General features: G+C 43.0%; 1 protein-coding gene across 8 annotated transcripts in view; it reads left to right on the top strand.

Moving 5' to 3' along the window:
- Window positions 1-7,318, top strand: part of CASR (calcium sensing receptor) — a 91,856-nt gene extending 84,538 nt beyond the window's left edge. For all 8 annotated transcript variants that reach the window (XM_077884022.1, XM_077884018.1, XM_077884014.1 and 5 more), the window contains 3 exons: window positions 748-978; window positions 4,123-4,246; window positions 5,554-7,318. In XM_077884022.1, coding sequence (XP_077740148.1) covers window positions 748-978; window positions 4,123-4,246; window positions 5,554-7,049 — 1,851 coding nt within the window. In that variant the 3' untranslated portion in view covers window positions 7,050-7,318. The remainder of the gene's footprint in view (window positions 1-747; window positions 979-4,122; window positions 4,247-5,553) is intronic.
- Window positions 7,319-20,753: the final 13,435 nt, after the last annotated feature.

Genomic DNA, 20,753 nt, shown 5'->3' with positions numbered 1-20,753 from the left:
ATGTATGCCTCATCTTCCCCATCAATAAAATAGGAATGATAGTACTATTTGTTGTGAGGATTAGATAATAAATATAAAGTATTTAGCATTTGTTCCTAAAATGTAGTAAAATGACTAATAAGGTTTAATCATTATTATCATTTCTTTTTTGTACAAGAGGTATGTGGCATACAAACCCTGTAAAAATTAAGGGACTGGCCAGACTATTACAATAGTGATGGTGAGGGCTCCACCCACAGGCTTCTTTCTTCCTTCCACCCACCTCCGCTGTGATCTTTGGCAACAAGACACTTCCACAGAGGCAGTAGCATAAAGACGGTGCAGATCATAAGAGCACTTCATGCCTCCAATCCTTCCCCAAAACCCATCTCAGAAAACACCACAAACGGCTCTAGCTTATAAACCCTGCCCCTCTTGGGGCACCACCAGTTGATGGTATACCTGCAGAAGACTTGATTTGTCCAGGGGCCATGGTGAGATGTACCCATTTTACTTTCCTGACTTCAAGAAAGTGTTTCTTACCCCAGTTGCCATCTGAATACTAAGTAAAGCCCGTGGCTTACCAGGGCTACTGCTAACACATGCAAGCACCTTAGTGTAAGCTAGAAAAAGGTACCTCTTCCTAAAAGTTATGTTCCTTCCACTCCATTAGAATAAGATAGTTTACTGTCCTTGTGCAGTACACAACATATTTAACCATACATGGCAGCCCTGTGGCTTATACTCAGAGTCTCTGTTCCTCTTTAGGTCTTGAAGCACCTACGGCACCTAAACTTTACCAACAATATGGGGGAGCAAGTGACTTTCGATGAATGTGGTGACCTGATGGGGAACTATTCCATCATCAACTGGCACCTCTCTCCAGAGGATGGCTCCATAGTGTTTAAGGAAGTCGGATATTACAATGTCTATGCCAAGAAAGGAGAAAGACTCTTCATCAATGAGGAGAAAATCCTGTGGAGTGGGTTCTCCAGGGAGGTATGTGCTGTCCATCAGAACAACAGATGCCTCCACCATGGGCAGGAAGTTGTGCTGAGCTTTGGGAGGGCCTTGGGCTTCACCATTGGACTTGAGAAATGATGAGTCCACTTCCCTCAACTCACTAACTCTGCACTGCCAAGGTTCTCTGGGAAATCCATCAGTGTTTAGGGTACAGAAGAGAAGCCTCAGAATGTGAGCCCCATCCTTACTATATTGAAAGACGTTTTATTCTTTGCAAATCTGACTCTAGCTAAATGGCTAACAATTTCCTGCACTAAAACTTCCCCCAACCAGAACAAAATACTTAAGCAAACATAAACATCATTCAAGGCAGGACCTGGACAATTCATACAGAGGTAGTTCCCTGTCATCCAAATAGCTCAGAGCAGACCTATAATTCAAAAGGACAATTTCCTAGAAGATCAAATGGTTTGGTAACTTGAGAAATATGAAATCTGTGAGAGTATTGTATTCTGTGGTTGGGAGTGCTAGTGTGTACTGTCCTTCACTATTTCTTTTCCTTTCTTTCCCTCCCCGGGGTCCCAAGAAACTTAGAAACCAATAGGTGCAATACTGCCATTTCTATCCCTCTTTCATTAGAAGATAATGCTAATCATCTTCTATTCAAGTTAAAAAAAAAAAAAAAAAAACTCCCTGCCAAACCAGTTATTTCTTTTCTGGTATAGCAAAGAAATTATTTTATTGTTTTCCATGTATTTAACTTTTTAAGATGGCTCCAAATCAAGCAGGTAGCTGGGGAGAGAAGAGAAGAGTCTTATTAAAGAGACAGTTTGGAAAGAGTATGAGCCCTTCCATGTTATCTGACATAATCATAAGGAATGAGACAGAAGTAGAGTTTCTGAAATGGTGAAACAGCCAATTGGACAAACCTGTCAAAAAATAACCACTTAGGGATCTGGTGGCAATCAACCAAAAGCAAACAAAAAGTGAAATGTCTTTTTGAGAAAAACTAATGAAATTTGGGTAAGAAAGGCCTGTGGCATTTTAACTTGGGACGGCTCCCGAATTATTCCTAAGAATGTGGTTGCTGTTTCTTTAGTTTTCTATGTGGACAGTCATATTATCTGCAAATAACAACAGTTTTATTGAGTTCTTTCCAATATTTATACCCTTATTTTTTGTCTCATTCTACTAGCTCTGAATTCCACAATGTTTGATAATAGTGGTGATAATGAGCATTCTTGTTTTAAAGGAAATGCTTTTAATATTTTCTTATATAGAATGATGTTTACCTACGAATGTTTTATATTATCCTTTACAAGTTAAAGATATTTTTTCCTAACTCCTTTTTCGGTTAAGTGTTTAATCATGAGTTTGTACTGAATTTCATCAAATGCTTTTTCTTCACTGATGATCATATTTTTCTGTATTAATGTATTAATGCAGTCGATGACATTTTATAGATTTTTTAAAATAGATTTTCTAATGCTAAACTTGTTCCTGGCATAAACCCAACATGATCATGGTATATATTGTTTCTTATGTCCTTTGAGTTTGTTTGTTAATTGTTTTAGTATTTTTTTCATCTTTTTGCAAGTAGTAAAAAATAGTTATACTCTTTCCAGGTCCTTTCAGATTCCTTATACTTTGTATACACCTCCAAGACTTCTGCACAGTTTTGCTTCCAATAACGAGAACCCATGGCTCTTTTTCAGGAGACTACCAGCAGACTAATGGAACCCACTTTGCCCACAGGGGCAGAGAGCAGAAGAGCCTAGGAATCTGCATTTCCCTAAGATGACCCTTAACAATGAGGGATGTGGAAGTATGAAAGCCCTGGCTCCCTTTCCTTCAGGTCAGGATAGCTCTGAGGAATAAATTACAGGCCAGAGTTCTCCTGTGGGATCAAGCAAAAGCTATTCTCAGAGGGTCTTTGCTCCAGATCACACCACACCCTTGCCATCTTCTCTTCTGGATCTGACTTGCTCCGATCTCCTCTTGGTTCCCTTGAGAGAACTTTCTTTATAAAACCACTTGTACACAGATCCTCAACTCAGGCTTCCTTCTGAAGACGACTTAGAGTAGTGAGATGGGCCTGTACTTTTTTTTTTCTTTTTCATACTGCTCTTGTCTGGTTTTGGAACCAGGGTTATGCTGGCCTTATAAGAATGAGTTGGAGGGTGTTCCTTTTTTTTCTTCTTCTTTTAAACCTCTGATAGAATTCAGATAAAATTAGATTCATCTGTTGCTTGAAAGATTAATGTTATCTGCTTGTGGTAAACACAGAATAGTGGTCATCTCAGGCATGAATACGTGGTCGGGGAGGAAGCAAGGGGTGGGGAAAGCGTACAGTTAGGTATAAGTTATTGTTCTGGTCCAGGTTTTGTTTTGGGTGGTAATCACTAACAGTGAGTAAAAGTGATTGAAACATAGACAAATAATCATGGGGGAAAAACAAGGATTATGATTAATCAACTTCCAAGCACCTGAAGTCCACTGAGGAAATTAATTAATTAATTAATTAAAATCTCTGTTATCTGAAATTAATGTAGCTATTGCAGATTTCTTTTGAGTAGTAATTGCCTGACCTATCTTTCTGATCCATTTGCTTTTGACCCCTCAATGTCTGCCCTGCCTGCCTTGCTGAATGGCTGCAGGGATCTCAGAAGTCACCCTATAAAGCCTAAAGCAGGAATTGCAATTCACTGCAAAGCTCAAAGTCTCGTTTTCAAACATATTTCTCCTCATCTCAGCATCTCCCCTTGTAATTGTCCTTCTGTGTGTAGGTCCATGTCCCTGTATCTTTTAGTTTGTCTTAAATCTCTGTTTCCCTGGAAAGTAAACAGATAAATAGGCATCGCATTCTGGGACTTGGAGGGAACGGAATGGGGGATTATTTAAGGAAGATTTTGGTTGCAACAATGAATATTCCCAGAATCCTGTGAATGTGTATGTGTGTGTGTGTGTGTGCATGCACATGTGTGGGCACTTGCTCGTGACATCTCTCCCTTTCATAGATAACAGGAACAAGGATCTCTGGAGCTGCCTCTCTCTGGAATGGCCTGAAAGTCCGTTGTGCTGGTCCTTGAGCACAAACTCCTGCCCTGTACTTGGTGTCAGAGTTGCTGTAAAACTGATCCCGTAGCTGCAGCCCCTCATTTTCTGCTCTCGGTTCTCTAGATGCCATTTTCCAACTGCAGCCGAGACTGCCTGGCAGGGACCAGGAAAGGAATCATTGAGGGGGAGCCTACCTGCTGCTTTGAGTGTGTGGAGTGCCCCGACGGGGAGTACAGTGATGAAACAGGTAAGGGAACATGACCTCATGGACACCACGCAAGGCTTGTCCACTTTAGGGGCTCTGGGGTCAGCAAAGTCCCTGGAAGGGCTAGGCTGAGAAGGTACCTTGCACAATTTCTCATTTAACCAGGTATGTCTGAGAGTCACACTGGGCAGGGCACTGAGGGAGACAGAAAAGAAATATTAGATGTCTTGTAATACTATAAAAGCTTAGACATCTTTCTTTTATTTTGATACCATTCTCCGATATTGTATTCCTTTCCTGAACAGACCAAGTAGCCCTGAACAGACCAAGTTCTGTCTGCTAGACTGCAGAGTTAATAGGTCTGCTGGGTGCCTAGCATCGTATTACTGTCTTTCTTATGCTTTTCCTGTGCCTCAGTTTCTTCACCTATAAAGTGGGAATAATAAACCTATTTTATAGAGTTTGGGGAATTAAATGACTTAATATTGGTATAGCACATGGTAAGTTCTAGATGAATGTTAAATAAAAACCTTACCTGACATATTGGAGGCACTCTGTAAATATTAACTATAATTGTTACTATTGCTAGTATCTCACTTCATTCTCACCACAATGGGATTATTGGCTTCCATTACACAGATGATTGAAACTGAGGCTCAGAGAGGTTAAGGAGCTGACCGAAGTCACACAGCTAGTAAATGGCCAAGCCAGGCTAGCCATCCAAATATCTGACTAAAAGCCCATGCTCCTTTCACTCCCCAAAACTGCATGCTTTTTGGGACAAAGCAGAGACTCGATACATGTCCATTGACCGAATGAGTCAGCAGCCTCCCTCACTGGAAAGCCATGGATGGGGAAGTAAGGAAGGCAGAGGTCATTTGTGTGGGATAGTCCGCCTTGATCTAAGAGGAAGTCTGCTCTGACATGTCCACAAAGGCCATCCCTACATCCAAAATGAGTCAGGCTGAGTGTGAATCACTATGGAAAGTTGATGAGCTATGCTAGAACCCTGCTGTGTAGGCAGCCACCTGTCCAGCACGATTGATCATCCTCTGCTATAAACCATCAGCAAGTAGTGTCAAAGGAAACATGTAGCACCACCCCAACCATTTGCAAAGGAAAAAAAAATAACAGAACTATTAAAAATACATGGAATTAAATAAATATATTATTAAACATAAATCAGAATTCAATGTGTTTCTAATGTAAAAATCACAAATTATTTCATCAACAAAGACAGTTTAAAGTGGCTGCATCCAATAACCTGTATACCGTTGCCACCATATTCACACACACAAATTAGAGTCTGTGCCCCACAGTGACTAACTGTTCCCTGGAATAATTTACAGATGCAAGTGCCTGTGACAAGTGCCCCGATGACTTCTGGTCCAATGAAAACCACACTTCGTGCATTGCCAAAGAGATTGAGTTTCTGTCCTGGACAGAGCCCTTTGGGATTGCACTCACCCTCTTTGCTGTGCTGGGCATTTTCCTGACAGCTTTCGTGCTGGGGGTCTTCATCAAGTTCCGTAACACGCCCATCGTCAAGGCCACCAACCGAGAGCTCTCGTACCTCCTCCTCTTCTCCTTGCTGTGCTGCTTCTCCAGCTCCCTGTTCTTCATTGGCGAGCCCCAGGACTGGACCTGCCGCCTGCGCCAGCCGGCCTTTGGCATCAGCTTCGTGCTCTGCATATCATGCATCCTGGTGAAAACCAACCGTGTCCTCCTGGTGTTTGAGGCCAAGATCCCCACAAGCTTCCACCGCAAGTGGTGGGGGCTCAACCTGCAGTTCCTGCTGGTCTTCCTCTGCACCTTCATGCAGATTGTCATCTGTGTGATCTGGCTCTACACGGCGCCTCCCTCCAGCTACCGCAACCATGAGCTGGAGGACGAGATCATCTTCATCACATGCCACGAGGGCTCCCTGATGGCCCTGGGCTTCCTGATTGGCTACACCTGCCTGCTGGCTGCCATCTGCTTCTTCTTTGCCTTCAAGTCCCGGAAGCTGCCGGAGAACTTCAACGAGGCCAAGTTCATCACCTTCAGCATGCTCATCTTCTTCATCGTCTGGATCTCCTTCATTCCAGCCTACGCCAGCACCTACGGCAAGTTTGTCTCTGCCGTGGAAGTGATTGCCATCCTGGCCGCCAGCTTTGGCCTGCTGGCCTGCATCTTCTTCAACAAGGTGTACATCATCCTCTTCAAGCCGTCCCGCAACACCATCGAGGAGGTGCGCTGCAGCACCGCGGCTCACGCTTTCAAGGTCGCGGCCCGGGCCACGCTGCGCCGCAGCAACGTCTCCCGCAAGCGGTCCGGCAGCCTGGGGGGCTCCACGGGCTCCACGCCCTCCTCCTCCATCAGCAGCAAGAGCAACAGTGAAGACCCCTTCCCGCAGCCCGAGAGGCAGAAGCAGCAGCAGCCCCTGGCCCTGACCCAGCGGGAGCAGCAGCCGCCGCAGCCCTTGACCTTGCCGCCGCAGCCGCAGCCCAGGTGCAAGCAGAAGGTCATCTTCGGCAGTGGCACCGTCACCTTCTCGCTGAGCTTTGACGAGCCGCAGAAGAGCGCCGCGGCCCCCCGCAATTCCACGCTGCAGCACTCCCTGGAGGCCCAGCGGAGCCCCGAGCCCCCCGCCAGACCCCAGGCGTTACTGCCGCCGCAGGGCGGAGACACAGACGCGGAGCTGCCGGCCCAGGAGCCGGGCCTGCAGGGCCCCGGGGGTGCGGACCGCCGCCCGGAGATGCGAGACCCCGAAGAGCTGTCCCCAGCCCTGGTGGTGTCCAGCTCACAAAGCTTTGTCATCAGCGGCGGAGGCAGCACGGTCACGGAAAACATACTGCATTCGTAAAAGGGAAGCAGGTGGCCAGTCCAGGGAGGATCCGGAGCGGTTTCCTGGGGTCATGTTCTCTGACAGGGATGAGGAATTGCCCCAGACTCCCTTCTTCTGAGGAAGGGGGGAATTAGACACACCAAACACCTCACTCTTGGTTGCACTGTTTTAAATAACAATGAATTGACTAAAGTTCCCTTTAAAATTTAAAAGAGAAGGAAGAAGAAGAAAAGAAGAAGAAGAAGAAGAAGAAGAAGAAGAAGAAGAAGAGAAGAAGAAGAAGAGAAGAAAGAAAGAAAGAAAAAGAAAAAAAGAAGAGAAGAAAGAAAAAGAAGTAGAAGAAAAAGAAGAAAGAGAAAAGAAAAAGAAGAAGAAAGAAAGAAAAGAAAAAGAAGAAAGAAGAAGAAGAAAGAAGAAAGAAGAAGAAGAAGAAGAAAGAAGAAGAAGAAGAAGAAAAGAAGAAGAGAAGAAAGAAAGAAAGAAAGAAAGAAAGAAAGAAAGAAAGAAAAAAAAGAAGAGAAGAAAAAGAAGTAGAAGAAAAAGAAGAAGAAAGAGAAAAGAAAAAGAAGAAAGAAGAAGAAGAAGAAAGAAGAAGAAGAAGAAGAAGAAGAAGAAGAAGAAGAAGAAGAAGAAGAAGAAAGAAGAAGAGGAGGCGCCGCCATGTGACTCTGCGGTTGGATATATCAGAGTATGAGATCACCATAACCAGATTTTCCATTCGTGTCCCTGCCCTGTTCTCTTCCTCTGTTCCATCCCGCCCATAGCCCAGAGGTGAAACCAAGGCTGTGTGCCACCCACCGATTCCCTCCTCCTTTTCGTAACACCAAAATGACTGCTCTGAACATTGCCGAAAGCCTGGCCCAGAGACCAAAGTGTGCCGAGTGACAAAGCATCAGACTGGCCACCACTAGGTTGAAGAGTCTGAGAGACAGAACGTCCGCAGTGCTGCCCAGCACCTTGACAATGGGAAGAACTTCAAATGTTCGAAGCCGTAAGGCGAACATGTCCCCTCCTATTTATGAAAACCACAAGATACTTGGTCTCCTACTTGCTGCTGCTATCATGTGACATCTAGAAGGTTAGCATCCCTCCTGTACCAACGCATTTGGTCAAGAATGTAATAATTATGCCATGTTTAGATTCCAGGATCACAAGAATCACCTCAAATTGTTGGGAAGGGACTGCATGAATCCAATGAGCTGTATCTGTAATTAATATCGCTATATGTAGTTTTATCTTTAAGAAAGTGCTTCTGTTATAATAGTTCATGGACAATATAAACTGGAAAAAAATGTCACAGTCTGGTTAATATAAGGCAGTATTATTGAGCTCCTTGCCCGCCCTTGCCCACCCCACCACCCTCACCTCCATGAGCCAAGCCCAGGTGAGTTCCAGGGATCCGGAAGTTGCCCCCCGTCCCTGCCCCCAGGTTCTTCTGAAGCCAGATCCCCACCTGACCCTGTGGAGAATAAGCTCCCAATCATTAGCCCCTACCAATCGCTGGGGTAGGAAAGTATGATTCCAAGGGAGCTCTCACAGGACCCCAGCCTGGCATCGCCCCACTGCCCTCACCAAATGCCACACCTGTAGTCCCTCCAGCGGTGGGAGTCTGCCCATGGAGGTTAAAGTGGTTGAATGGCGTACTTCTGAGCATTCAGGCTCTGGAGCCAGAGAGACCCGGGTTCCAGCCAGTCTCTAACAAGGTGGGTGACCACAGGCCGGGAACCTTAGCATTGATTGCTAAGCCCCAGCTTGTTTGTCTCTAAGAGGTAATAATCACTCTTTCCCCTCAGAGCGCTTATGTGAATTAAACAAGACGATGTATGTAGAGTACTTTAGCGTGGTGCCTAGCACATAGAAAACAATAAATATTAGTTAATATTATTACTGATATTGCCATTTTTTTTCACTTGCTTAGAATATAAAACAAAGCTTCCGTGTTTGCCATTCAGATTTTAACGATAAGCCCACTGATGACAAAAACTTGCTTCATAATAACCCCAAGAACTCTGGGACCCGGTTCAAGAGGTCAGTCCCAGTAAGGCTGGCTCTTGGTGACAAAGCCAAAAAGTCAATCAGACCCCCGGAGTCCCCATGCTCTGCTTCTATGGTTCCAGCACCAAGGAAAGAATGTCACCAGTCTGGCAATAATTTCTCGTGTCACTCTAAATGCCGCTCTTAAGCAAAGTCAAAATATAGCAATTAAATCTGTGTGAGGCCTCAACTTTCCAGCTCTTGATGACTTCTTCCTCTGACCACTTTCTTCCAAAGAGCTGCCTCCCCTTCCGTGATTTTTTTTTTTAAGCAATTTGTTGACGTGATTGTTGTTAATCTGGAGGAAGAGGCATTCAAGGACACCTAAGGTTGCTAATTAGCTGGGTACGTTACTGCGAGACACAGAGGAGGCCTCACACAGGAAGTCACTGGTAAGGCCTCCGCTCCTCAAGCCAAGAAGGGTACCAGCCGCGGGCCCTGCCTGCTGCTCTTGCCCTGGTCATGCCTCTGAGCAAGGCTCAGAGCTGAATGAAGAATTATATTTAACATTTTACTTCACCTTAAAACAAAAAAAAAAAAAAAGAAAAAAGAAAAGAATTGGAAGTTGAAAAGTTTGACAGCTTGGTTTTTATGTGTCAAAATAGCCACGTAGCAAGACAGTTACTTTGCTGTGTACCATGTTACACGCTCGCTCGTCCTTCAACATGCAGCTCACCCAGTTGCTGATCCAGAGGAGGCTCCTCAAGGAAAACATGCAACATTACACTAAGCCCCATTTCGCCAAGTGCTTACAAATAAAGTAGCATTTCCCAATATTCTTGTCAGAACGGTGGGCTCAACATCATTGCCCTCATCTACATGTTGCAGGCACAACTCTCAGACAAAATCAGGGGTGTAATACACGAACTTTATTTTTCTGTAACCACCTAGTTTCTATCTCAAATTCCCATTCAGCCTAGTGACAGAAAATTCATCTTCATTAAATTGGGGTTTTCCCAGTAACTTCAGAGTTTTCTGAACTGATTCAGATTTCTGGGGGTCAGCTCAGAGGTTTCTTCCCTCCCCCTCTTCCATGAGGACTTTTAGTGAAAACGGAGGTGACGTTCCTCAAATATCAACAACCCCTACTCTCGTCTCTGAGAACATCCTTATCCGGCCCTCAGTAACTTTTATGCCTCCACACTGGCACCCTCTGAGGCTTCGCATCCCCACATGGTCTCCAATCATGGGATCCACAGTGATTTTCAGTGCTACATTTTCAGTGATTTTCACAGCTGCATTGCTTTGTCCCAACTGCTAGGCTCTTCCCAGGCCTGCCATCTTTCTCATGAGTGGAGGACACTGGGGCCTGGAAATTGCTGGAACAGGCCCCTCCCTCCCTCCTGGCCTCCACCTCATTGCTGCCTCCCCATGCTGGTATGGAGAGTTCACGGAGACTAGGTTTCACAGGCGCCAGAGGGAAAACAGAGCACCAATCTGCATAGACATTTGTTGAGGGCTGAGTAACAGTCCCCCAAAGATGCCCGCATCCTAATCTCCAGAACCTATGATGATAAATTATGTGGCAAGAGTGAATTAAGGTTGCGGATGGGATTAAGGGATTAATTAGCTGATGTTGACAGGGAGGATTATTTTGAACTATCCAGTTGGGCCTAAGGTAATCACCAGCTCCTGGAAAGTGGAAGAGGAAGAAGGCAGAGAATCAGTGTCAGAATATTGTGATGTGAGAAAGGCTCCACAGATCATTGCTGCTTTTGCATATGGAAGGGAACCAGGAGCCAAGAGACACAGGCAGCTTCTAGAAGCCAGAGGAGGCAAGAAAACCAATTCTCCCCACAACTTCCAGAAGGAACCAGCTCTATCAAAACTTTGATTTTAGCCCACTGAGAGCTTTTTTGGAGCATTGGTCTCCAGAACTCTAATAAATTTATGTTGTTTTAAGCCACTGAGTTTATGGTACTGTTTCAGAAAAAATGGGAAACTAATACATTTTTACTATCTTCCCTTTGAGGAGCTTTTTCAGCTCAGGGACAGGCCAGCCCCTTTCTCAGAGATCCATCTGCTCTTACTCTACTGCTCTCGCCACCAACTAGCTCTGTCTCTCTCCTCCCAAAAGAAAGTTCTGACCTATATTCTATTCCTTCAAATCTATTTGGGGAAGTATAAACTTTGTGTTCTTAGTCTTTCTGGGTTTCAGTTTTAGATAACAGCCATTTGCTCTCAATCTATTATCTGTTAGTAGCAGAAATCTAAAAAAAAAAAAAAAAAAACACAAGCTTCAACAAATGAGGGTTTATTTTCTTTCTTGTGTAAGATAGTCAGGAGGTTTTTATTTTTAAGATTTTTAGAATCCAATGGCAATGGGAAACTGTTTATCTTTCTTTTGAAAATAAAAATGAATTATATAGTTATGAAGGATTTTCACCCAAATGAAAAAGTTTGCCAGAAAATTTTAAGAATTTACATTAGAACTTTACAGGTAACGAAAAGCATGTAACATTATCATTCTGAAAGTCCCTGTGATCACTAAAGGTTGTCTAACTGCATTAGTTTCAATTCTGGGGAAATCAGGGTTCCCTCCATTTTTCTCCTTAAAGGTCCACTTATCGGCAGCGTAATTTCTCCTTCGGGCCCGGCTAAAGTCATAAAAGCTGTGGGCTAGCCCTGCACGGAGCCAGTTTTCCTCTGCTGTCTCCTGCATTTGAACACATCTGGGCTAGCAGAGCAACAGAACGTTAGGGAGGGGAGCTGATTAACCCCTGCTCTGAGCCTGGATGGTCACTTCAGGCGTCCACTGGAGACAAAGGTGTATCTTGAAGGTGGTGGAATTGGGGTAGGTGGAAGAAAGTTGTTGTAATGAGATCATCGGTGTCCAGGAAACCCTGGCTTTCCTGTCCTGGATCATGGGGAAATTCTAGCAGTTGAGTGAGAACTTTGCTATCATGCAAGGAGTGAGGTGGGGGTCAGGGATACAACAAGTATAGGGGAGGATGAGTCATGGGAACAAAGGTGCGTTCCAAAGACAGGGAGAAGAGTTTTAGCCTTGAGGGGAGCTGCTCAGCGAGTGTGTAAGAAGTAGAGACCTACTAGAAGAAGCCAAGTGGGGGCAAGAGACTGTGCAGAACCAGCATGAAGGTGTATTTAGGGACTAGCAGGACAACTGTGACCCGGGCATCAAGTCGACAAGGAGGACCACCTCCTCTGCTTGGAATGACCACCACATCTGTCCCCTCCCTGAATCATGCACAAGAATGGGGGGAGTTTGGAGTAGAGGTAGGCCTACCTGTTTATGCCAAAAGCTGGATTAGAGGAAGTGGGTGGGGAAGCCATAGAAATTATCACCAGCTGTTCCCTCTGAAATTGGGGCACTAGCTATGTGAATAACTAGCTAGAGCAGGAGGCTAGAAACCATAAAACAATTAACCCTAGGACAGAGTTCCCAACACTTGAAGTGCAAATGTTTGTGGGTGTAATGGAAATAGGTAAGAGATCAAAGCCCAAGAATAACCCTCAGGGTCAGTACAGGACTTGATCCCTGACTAAAGTGTCAGGCGATGTTTTTGGAAGAATGTGTTGCTCTTCTTCACATCAACCCAAAGATGTGGTTATTGCTCAAAACCTCCCAATTTTCTTTAAATGTTTTATTTCTATCTGACCTGTGAAAAATTCCAATAATAGACATTGCTGCTTGGTGGTGGACTAATCATTTTTACCTCCTTAGAATTATCTATAGTTCCCAAATTTTGTACATTAAGCACAAAATTATATCAGAAAAATTAAGAAAAGAATTTTGAATTGCCATGAGTGAAGTTTTAAACAGACAAGCAAACTATATTAGTTGGGAATCACCCAGTTAGGTCAGTTGCCACTCCTTTAAAGTTTTGCTAGAGCTATAACGGGTTCCAGGAATCTTAGGGTCTATTTTTTACTGTTAGTCATGAATAACAGATAAACTGTATGTCCTTAGGTGAGGTAGTTAGTGTCCAAACTCATTTGTCTCCGTTTCTGATGTAAAGAGGTACATATTACCTGCCATAATTGGTTATTTGGCAAATAAAATAACGGATGTAAAAGTATCCTCCTTCGAGAGTATGGGGAAGATATAGAAAATCATTAAAACCACAGATCAGGGCAGCCCGGGTGGCTCAGCAGTTTAGTGCCTGCCTATGAATAAATAAATTAATTTAAAAAATAAATAACTAAAACCACAGATGACTAAAAGTTTGGAGGTTTTGCTTTTAGAATCTCAAGAAGTATCATAGAATTCAATAATTCTATCCAGTTTCCTATTTGAAGACCAAAAAATTCATTCTAGCTGGTTTAAACAACAGATTTGTTATAGGGTGTTGAGATGCATATAAATATATGATAACCCAAGCCAGGATGCTACAATCAGGAACAAGGCAGCTAGGAGAAATATCCAATCCCTCCCTGGGGTTCTTCTGGCAGAAACTTCACTACTTCCCCTGCCTTCCATTTACACCCATGGCACAGGGAACTGAACACAAGACCCTTCACTGTAACTGGAGGAACCAAACCCTTCTGCCACTGTGCTAGGCCCCATTCACACCAACCTTCCAGGCCTCCCACTGGCTGCGTGCAACCCCAAGCTGCAAGGGAGTGTGGTAATGTGGCTTTTGCTGTTCAGCCTCTACGGTATAGGGAGACGTGGTAGAAAGAGGTCCGGGGTGGGGGGTGGGGAGGAATCACGGAATAGGGATCCCTGGGTGGCTCAGAGGTTTGGCGCCTGCCTTCGGCCCAGGGCATGATCCTGGATTCCCCAGATGGAGTCTCCTACAGGGAGCCTGCTTCTCCCTCTGCCTGTGTCTCTGCCTCTCTCTCTCTCTCTCTCTCTCTCTCTGTCTCTCTCTCTCTCTCTGTGTGTCTCTCATTAATAAATAAATAAAATCTTAAAAAAAAAAAAAAGAGGTCACAGTGGATGATGGACAAGCCAATCTGCAGTACACAATGCCCACAATCAAAACATTTTAAAGATCAAACACAGAATGAAAAACACATTCTCCTAACAAAAGGTAAGAAAAGTAGAATTCCCTTTCATCTTAACAGCTGTAATAGATAAGAAAGTACCATCCTGAAAACAGAGCTGCCATTAGAGCCTGCAAGAGATAAGAGAGAGCACACAGGAGCAGGGACTTCAGGCAGTGAAACTGGAGGGGATGGGATGATGGGAATTATGTGCCTGATTATAAGCCCATTAGTACTACTTGGTTTTTTAAATGACAGGCATATTTTGTGTGTATCTGTGTCTGTTCAATAGCCTGGAGAAAAATACATGATCATTAAATAATGATTGTGTCTGAGTGTTAGAATCGTGAGTGATTTTATTTTCTGTTTAATATTTATCTGAGTTTTCCCCGTAATTTCTTTCCAAGGGCATGGTTTATAGTAAAACAAGAAAAAAACTGTTCTTGGATTATCAGATGTGATAATGGTCATGTCTTATGGTCATATTTTTTGTTTGGTTGGATGGGGTGTTTTCATTTTTGTTTTTTTAGTTTTTATTTAGAAATAATTTCAGGGGATCCCTGGGTGGCGCAGCGGTTTGGCGCCTGCCTTTGGCCCAGGGACCGATCCTGGAGACCCGGGATCAAATCCCACGTCGGGCTCCTGGTGCATGGAGCCTGCTTCTCCCTCTGCCTGTGTCTCTGCCTCTCTCTCTCTCTCCTCTCTGTGCATTCTCATAAATAAATAAATAAAATCTTTAAAAAAAAAAAAGAAATAATTTCAAACTTATAGAAAATTTGTAAAAATAAGTCATACAAAGACCACATATATCCCTTCTACCCAAATTCGCTGACGGTCAACATTTTATTCTATTGGCTTTGCCATATGCACTGTGATCATCTAATAAGATGTGATGTAGAGTGAAGTATTTATGAGTGAAATCATATGATGTCTGGGATTTGCTTTAAAATGTTACAATGTGGGATCCCTGGGTGGCGCAGCGGTTTAGCGCCTGCCTTTGGCCCAGGGCGCGATCCTGGAGACCCGGGATCGAATCCCACGTCGGGCTCCCGGTGCATGGAGCCTGCTTCTCCCTCTGCCTGTGTCTCTGCCTCTCTCTCTCTCTCTCTCTCTCTGTGACTATCATAAATAAAATTAAAAAAATAAAAAATAAAAAATAAAAAAAAATGTTACAATGTGTTGGGGCGCCGGGGTGGTGCAGTCCGTTAAGCATCTGACTCTTGGATTCGGCTCAGGTTGTGATCTCAGGGGTCATTAGATCAAGCCCCTGCACAGGGCTCGGCACTCAGCACAAAGTCTGCTCAAAACTCTCTCTCTTCCCGTCCTCCTCTGCCCACCCGCCCCCCATACTCGTGCGTGCTCTGTCTCTCCAAAGCAAATAAATAAATCTTTAAAAATAAATAAATAAAATAAAATATCACAATGCGGGGGGAAAATAAGTATATAGGGAGATAAGAAAAGAAAGAGCAACAGAAAGTTAATGGTTGGTGAAGCAGATAATGAGTACATGGGGCTCCATATTTCTACTCCTTCTATTTTTGTAAGTTTTTTAAATTTTCCATAATAGAAAATGTTTAAAAATTAGCCAAGAAAATAAGAAAGAATTGATCAGCTAAAAAAAAAAAAAAATCACACAATAGAATTTCGGTGATTTGACTGGCCCCAAGTTGTCATAAAAGAAGTCAGTCCATCAAACACTCAAACAAAGAGAACCTGAAAGTCTGCCAAGCAGCCAAAATTTTAGTAAAAAGCAAAAATATTTAAATAAAATTCAGACCTTTACAACAAAGTTCAAAAAGTAATTCCTTAAAGCATATCAGCAAGGCCTTCTTGGATGTTGGCCAATCCCCTGGATCTTCTGAGGTCCTCTCTTAGATACACTAACTTCAGGCTGGTTCATTTTCTGGATTGTCCTTTGGCAAAAAGTTTAAAAGTCTTTTAAGAGATCCTTCTCAGCCTCTGTGCCAGTAATTTCTCTTTTATGTATACATTCCCAAGGAAATAATCCAACAGGAAACAGTGAATTAGCAGCAACATGTTCCAGCTACGTGAGAACCCACCTGAGCCACATGCCCGAAGCCTGCACCCAAGAGAGCACTCACACACGGCTGATGTTCTGTGGTACAAACAGGAAAGAATCCAGATGCCCCACATCCAGGCCATGGTTAAGGAAATTATACTATAATCCCATTGCAGGAGGGCCCATGAACAACAGCTATGACAAGCGTGTGCACTATATCAAGACATGTCATCAAGTTTAGAAGTAACGTTAAGGGGGAGAGCAGGACACAGAATACTGCACAGAATAATACAAATGAAGTTTCATTGAAAAGGAAGAAGAGAAAATACAGGAAAGGAAAATATTGTCTGTTTGCTTCTTTCTTTTGCAATGTTATAAAATATCGTTGAAATAAGGGAGGGTGGAAGAGAGGGAAGGAGGAACAGACAAAGAAACAGCCTTCTCTGTGGTATTTTAGCTACGATGTAAGGGCTAATAAAGCCAAGACTATAGTGGACAGTAGGTTAGAAGAAATCACTTATGGGCTCTTGAGCTAAATCCATCATTTTGGATAAGATATGGAGAGTGTTAATCCATTTCCCTATACCCTGGCCAATATTACGTGACCTTAAATGAGGTAGAAGGTTGGGGCGCCTGCCTGGCTAGGTCAGTTAAGCATCAGACTCTTGATTTTGGCTCAGGTCATGATCTCAGGGTTGTGGGGTTGAGCCCTGAGTGGAGCCTGGGATGGAGCCTCAAGGAGTCTGCTGGGGATTCTCTTTCTCCTGCACCTCCTGCTTATGTCCTCTCTCTCTAAAGACAAATAAATAAATCTTTAAAAAGAAAAGAAAAGAAAAGAAAAAAACTTAAAAAATAAGGTGGAAGGTAAAACATTCAAAGAATAATTTGAATAATTTTAAAACACACTTCCTTTGTTATACAGGTGTGGTAAGTAAACTTTAACCAAAATATAAAACAAATAGAGTATTATTAGTGTCCCCCAATCTCTTTTGACCTTTCCCCTCTCCCCTAGCCTACTAAGGCACCAGACATCTATGTCCTAAACTTTCACAACTGCAATAATCATATTAAAAAAAGCAAACTCGGGGATCCCTGGGTGGCGCAGCGGTTTGGCGCCTGCCTTTGGCCCAGGGCGCGATCCTGGAGACCCGGGATCGAATCCCACGTCAGGCTCCCGGTGCATGGGGCCTGCTTCTCCCTCTGCCTGTGTCTCTGCCTCTCTCTCTCTCTCTCTCTCTCTCTCTTGTGACTATCATAAATAAATAAAAATTAAAAAATATAAAAAATAAAAAAGCAAACTCATGGGATATAATCCTAAAGGAACTTTATTTTTGTTTCCCTTCCACCTAAATCTGTTCCATGGGGTTAGTTCTCTTTTCCCTAAGTAAAAACTTAGGTACGATTTTTCTGGTAACTGTTAAGTGATAACGAGTTCCTAATCAGTAATTCAAATATCTGGTTTCTTGTTACAAACTCTTGGTTTAATTTAGTCCCCCTCCCTTTCCCTCAGCTCAGGCCTCCTGTCGAAGAGGGGAGGCATTAGTCAGGAAAGGGGCTATGGTCAGCCATTTCTCTATTTTTCACACAGGTGCTATGCCCTCTCCTCCCTACACATCTGGCTAAACTCCTCACGGGGCACAGAGGGAAAGAAAAAGGAAACTGGGCCTGAAAGTCCCCATACTGACTGGTACCAGCAGGTGCTTACAGATTACTCTTGCTCATGAGTATTTCCATGTGTTCCTTTGAGACCCCCTCCATTGCTGGGGACCTATTTCCAGCAGGTTCCTTAATGTGGGTGATGCACATTCTGCAGTATCTCTACTTTCTCTGTTTGCTCATGCAGGAGGCCCGCTTAGTCAGGGTCTAAGAACACGCTGAAGAATAAGCTCCAAGTTCCCATCGCCCTGAGGTTCCCACCCAAGTAGCAATGGCCACTGGGCAGGGCAAATAACATAATGTGGATACACAAAAACACTAGTTTACTCCCCCTGACACAACCACTTTCATGGGACTTTCAACATAGCTGAGGTTCCCGAGATGTTCTTGAGCTCACAGGTTTATATAATCACTGTTATTTGGAATCCAAGACCATGTCCTCAAAATCACTTCCTTGGTTTACTGCACAAACCCCTCCCAAACTTCTTCCAGATATTTCTCAAGGTGGAGGTTGTGGATTTTCCCATTATAATATCATTAACTTGCAGAGTAGCCCTCATAATCAGGGCACCCAAAAGTAGAGATTTTAACTTAAATTGAAGCCTCTGGTTCAACTCCAGATATTTTCTCAGCTCGACAAACTGTTGTCTACCCAAGATTCTATAGTTTCTTCCTTCTTATTTTGCCTTCCTGCCCCCAAAATCCACGACCTTAAAACATTGCACTCTACTAACTAAAAACCTTATCATTTTCCTTTCCCTAGATTTCCCTACCTGACCAATAATATCCAACAATTTTTATTTGCCATTTCAGAAAAACCCCATTAACATTAGTGGGACAGATTTTATTGCATTTAATGAGGCATCAATTTGTCTCGTTTTTCTTAAGTCTGAGAAAAATATTTGAGCCAGAAACAAAACTTCTATTGTATTAGCAGTTATAAAAATTATCATAACAAGAGGTCAGCACCCAGAAGGCCCTGTGGATGCTAAGTGGCCCTAGACCACACACCAGAACTTCACCTCTTGGTCAAGTATTAAGTCTTGACACAACATGAGCCTGGATGTCAATAGCATCAGTTCTGACTTGAACAGATAACCCAGAAGGAGGTATGTGTGACCCACCTACATTTATGGATTTGTTCACCATAACTGGAAGTGACAGGAGAAGAAACCTAGAATTTAAGAGGTTGAGTCGAAGTGAATTACAAGATTGGAGCCATTTAGATGCTTCAATTATAGTCAAGGAAAACACTTACTTCCTTATCAAAATAAAACTAGCAAATGAAACTATCTGACTTCAGTTATACCAGAGTTCATCAAAGGGCCACCTTTTACTGAATTCCAATGCAAAATAGACATATAAGTTTGCAGGGTATTGAAAAGATTCTTGAGAGTAACTTATAAATCCTTGTTGAGTCACCTCCTATCATAGGCAGCAGAGTGGTCCCAAACAATGTTTTCAACCTACACCCTGGAACCTCTGAATGTTATGTACATGGCAAGAACGAATTAGGCTATATGGAACTAAGATTCTGATTAGCTGAAATAGGAAGAATATCCTAGATTATGTTCAGGTGGGCCCAGTGTAATCACAGTAGTTTTTTAAGTGGAAGAGGGAAGCAGGAAAGTCATGGTTAGGGTCAGAGAGAGACCTAAAGATGTTACACTGCTGACTTTGAAGATTAAGGAAGTGGCCATAAGCCAAGGCATCGCCTAGAGAAGCTGGAAAAAGTGAGGAACAAAGTTTCCCTTAGTCTTCAGAAAGGAATACAGCCCTGCTGCCAACACCTTGATTTTAACCAAGACCCTTTTGGACTTCTGATCTCCAGAACTATAACAAATCTGCACCCTTTTAAGCCACCATATTTGTGGCAACTTGTAACAGCAGCAATAGAAATCTATTATACCCTTCCTAATGTGTCGGTTGGGGTGGGCTTTCCTGCTCTGGCACTCTCTGGTTGCAAGTCTTCCAGAACTATAAAAGAGGGAGTAAAAACATTTGGTGGCTTCAAACCACTGCAACTTCTGAAACTTTCACATGATAATAAGGAATTGATTGTCATCAAATTAATTTGACTATATACTCTTAGAGTCAAGTGACACTATAAGGAGAAGTCAGACAAATCCAAAATATTGGACATTCTATAAGACAACCATACTGGTCTCTTCAAAAAGTCAGTACCATGGGATGCCTGGGTGGCTCAGTGGTTAAGTGTCTGCCTTTGGCTCAGGGCGTGATCCTGGAGTCCCAGGATCGAGTCCCACATCGGGCTCCCTGCATGGAGCCTGCTTCTCCCTCTTCCTGTGTCTCTGCCTCTCTCTTTCTGTGTCTCTCATGAATAAATAAATAAAGTCTTTGAAAAAAAAAGTACCATTATTTTTAAAAATTTTTTAACCTTTCTAGATTATAATATTCTGAATAGTAACCAAAAGTAATGTGTTAAATTTAAACGAGGAAAGTTGGGGTAATGTAAATATAGACTGGTTATAAGATAAAATTAAGGAAGTATTAATTTTCTTAGGGGTGGGGCACCTGGGTGGTTCAGAAGGTTAAGCATCTGCCTTTGGCTCTGGTTATGATCCCAGGGTCCTGGGATGGAGCCCCGCATCAGGCTCCCTGCTCGGTGGGGAGTCTGCTTCTCCCTCTTCCTCTGTGCTCTGTCTCCCTCTCTAGATCTCTCTCAAATAAATAAATTAAATCTTTTTAAAATTTTTTATTAGGAGTAATAATACAGTTATGTAAGAGAATGTCCTCATTTTAGGGGACATGCCTCTACTCTTCAGGGATAAATAGTCACAGTATCTGCAATTTTAAAGTGTTTCACCAAAAATATATATATTTAAATATGTGGAAAATACTAATTATTTGAGTACTGGTGTAGGGGTATTTATTGCACTATTTTTTTAATGTTTAGAAACTTTGTAATAAAAAGCAGGGAATTTATTTTCTAGAACCATTTATACATGGAATTTATTTTCTAGAACCATTTATACATGTTTGTTGAACTATTGCTCAGAAATTTTACATTTTGGTTTAAAATGCCCTTTGTGTACAGAACTTTC

This window comes from Canis aureus, chromosome 35 (assembly GCF_053574225.1).
Source record: "Canis aureus isolate CA01 chromosome 35, VMU_Caureus_v.1.0, whole genome shotgun sequence".
In the NCBI taxonomy this organism is placed as follows: Eukaryota; Metazoa; Chordata; class Mammalia; order Carnivora; family Canidae; genus Canis; species Canis aureus.
This window is presented reverse-complemented; position numbering and strand designations above follow the sequence as displayed.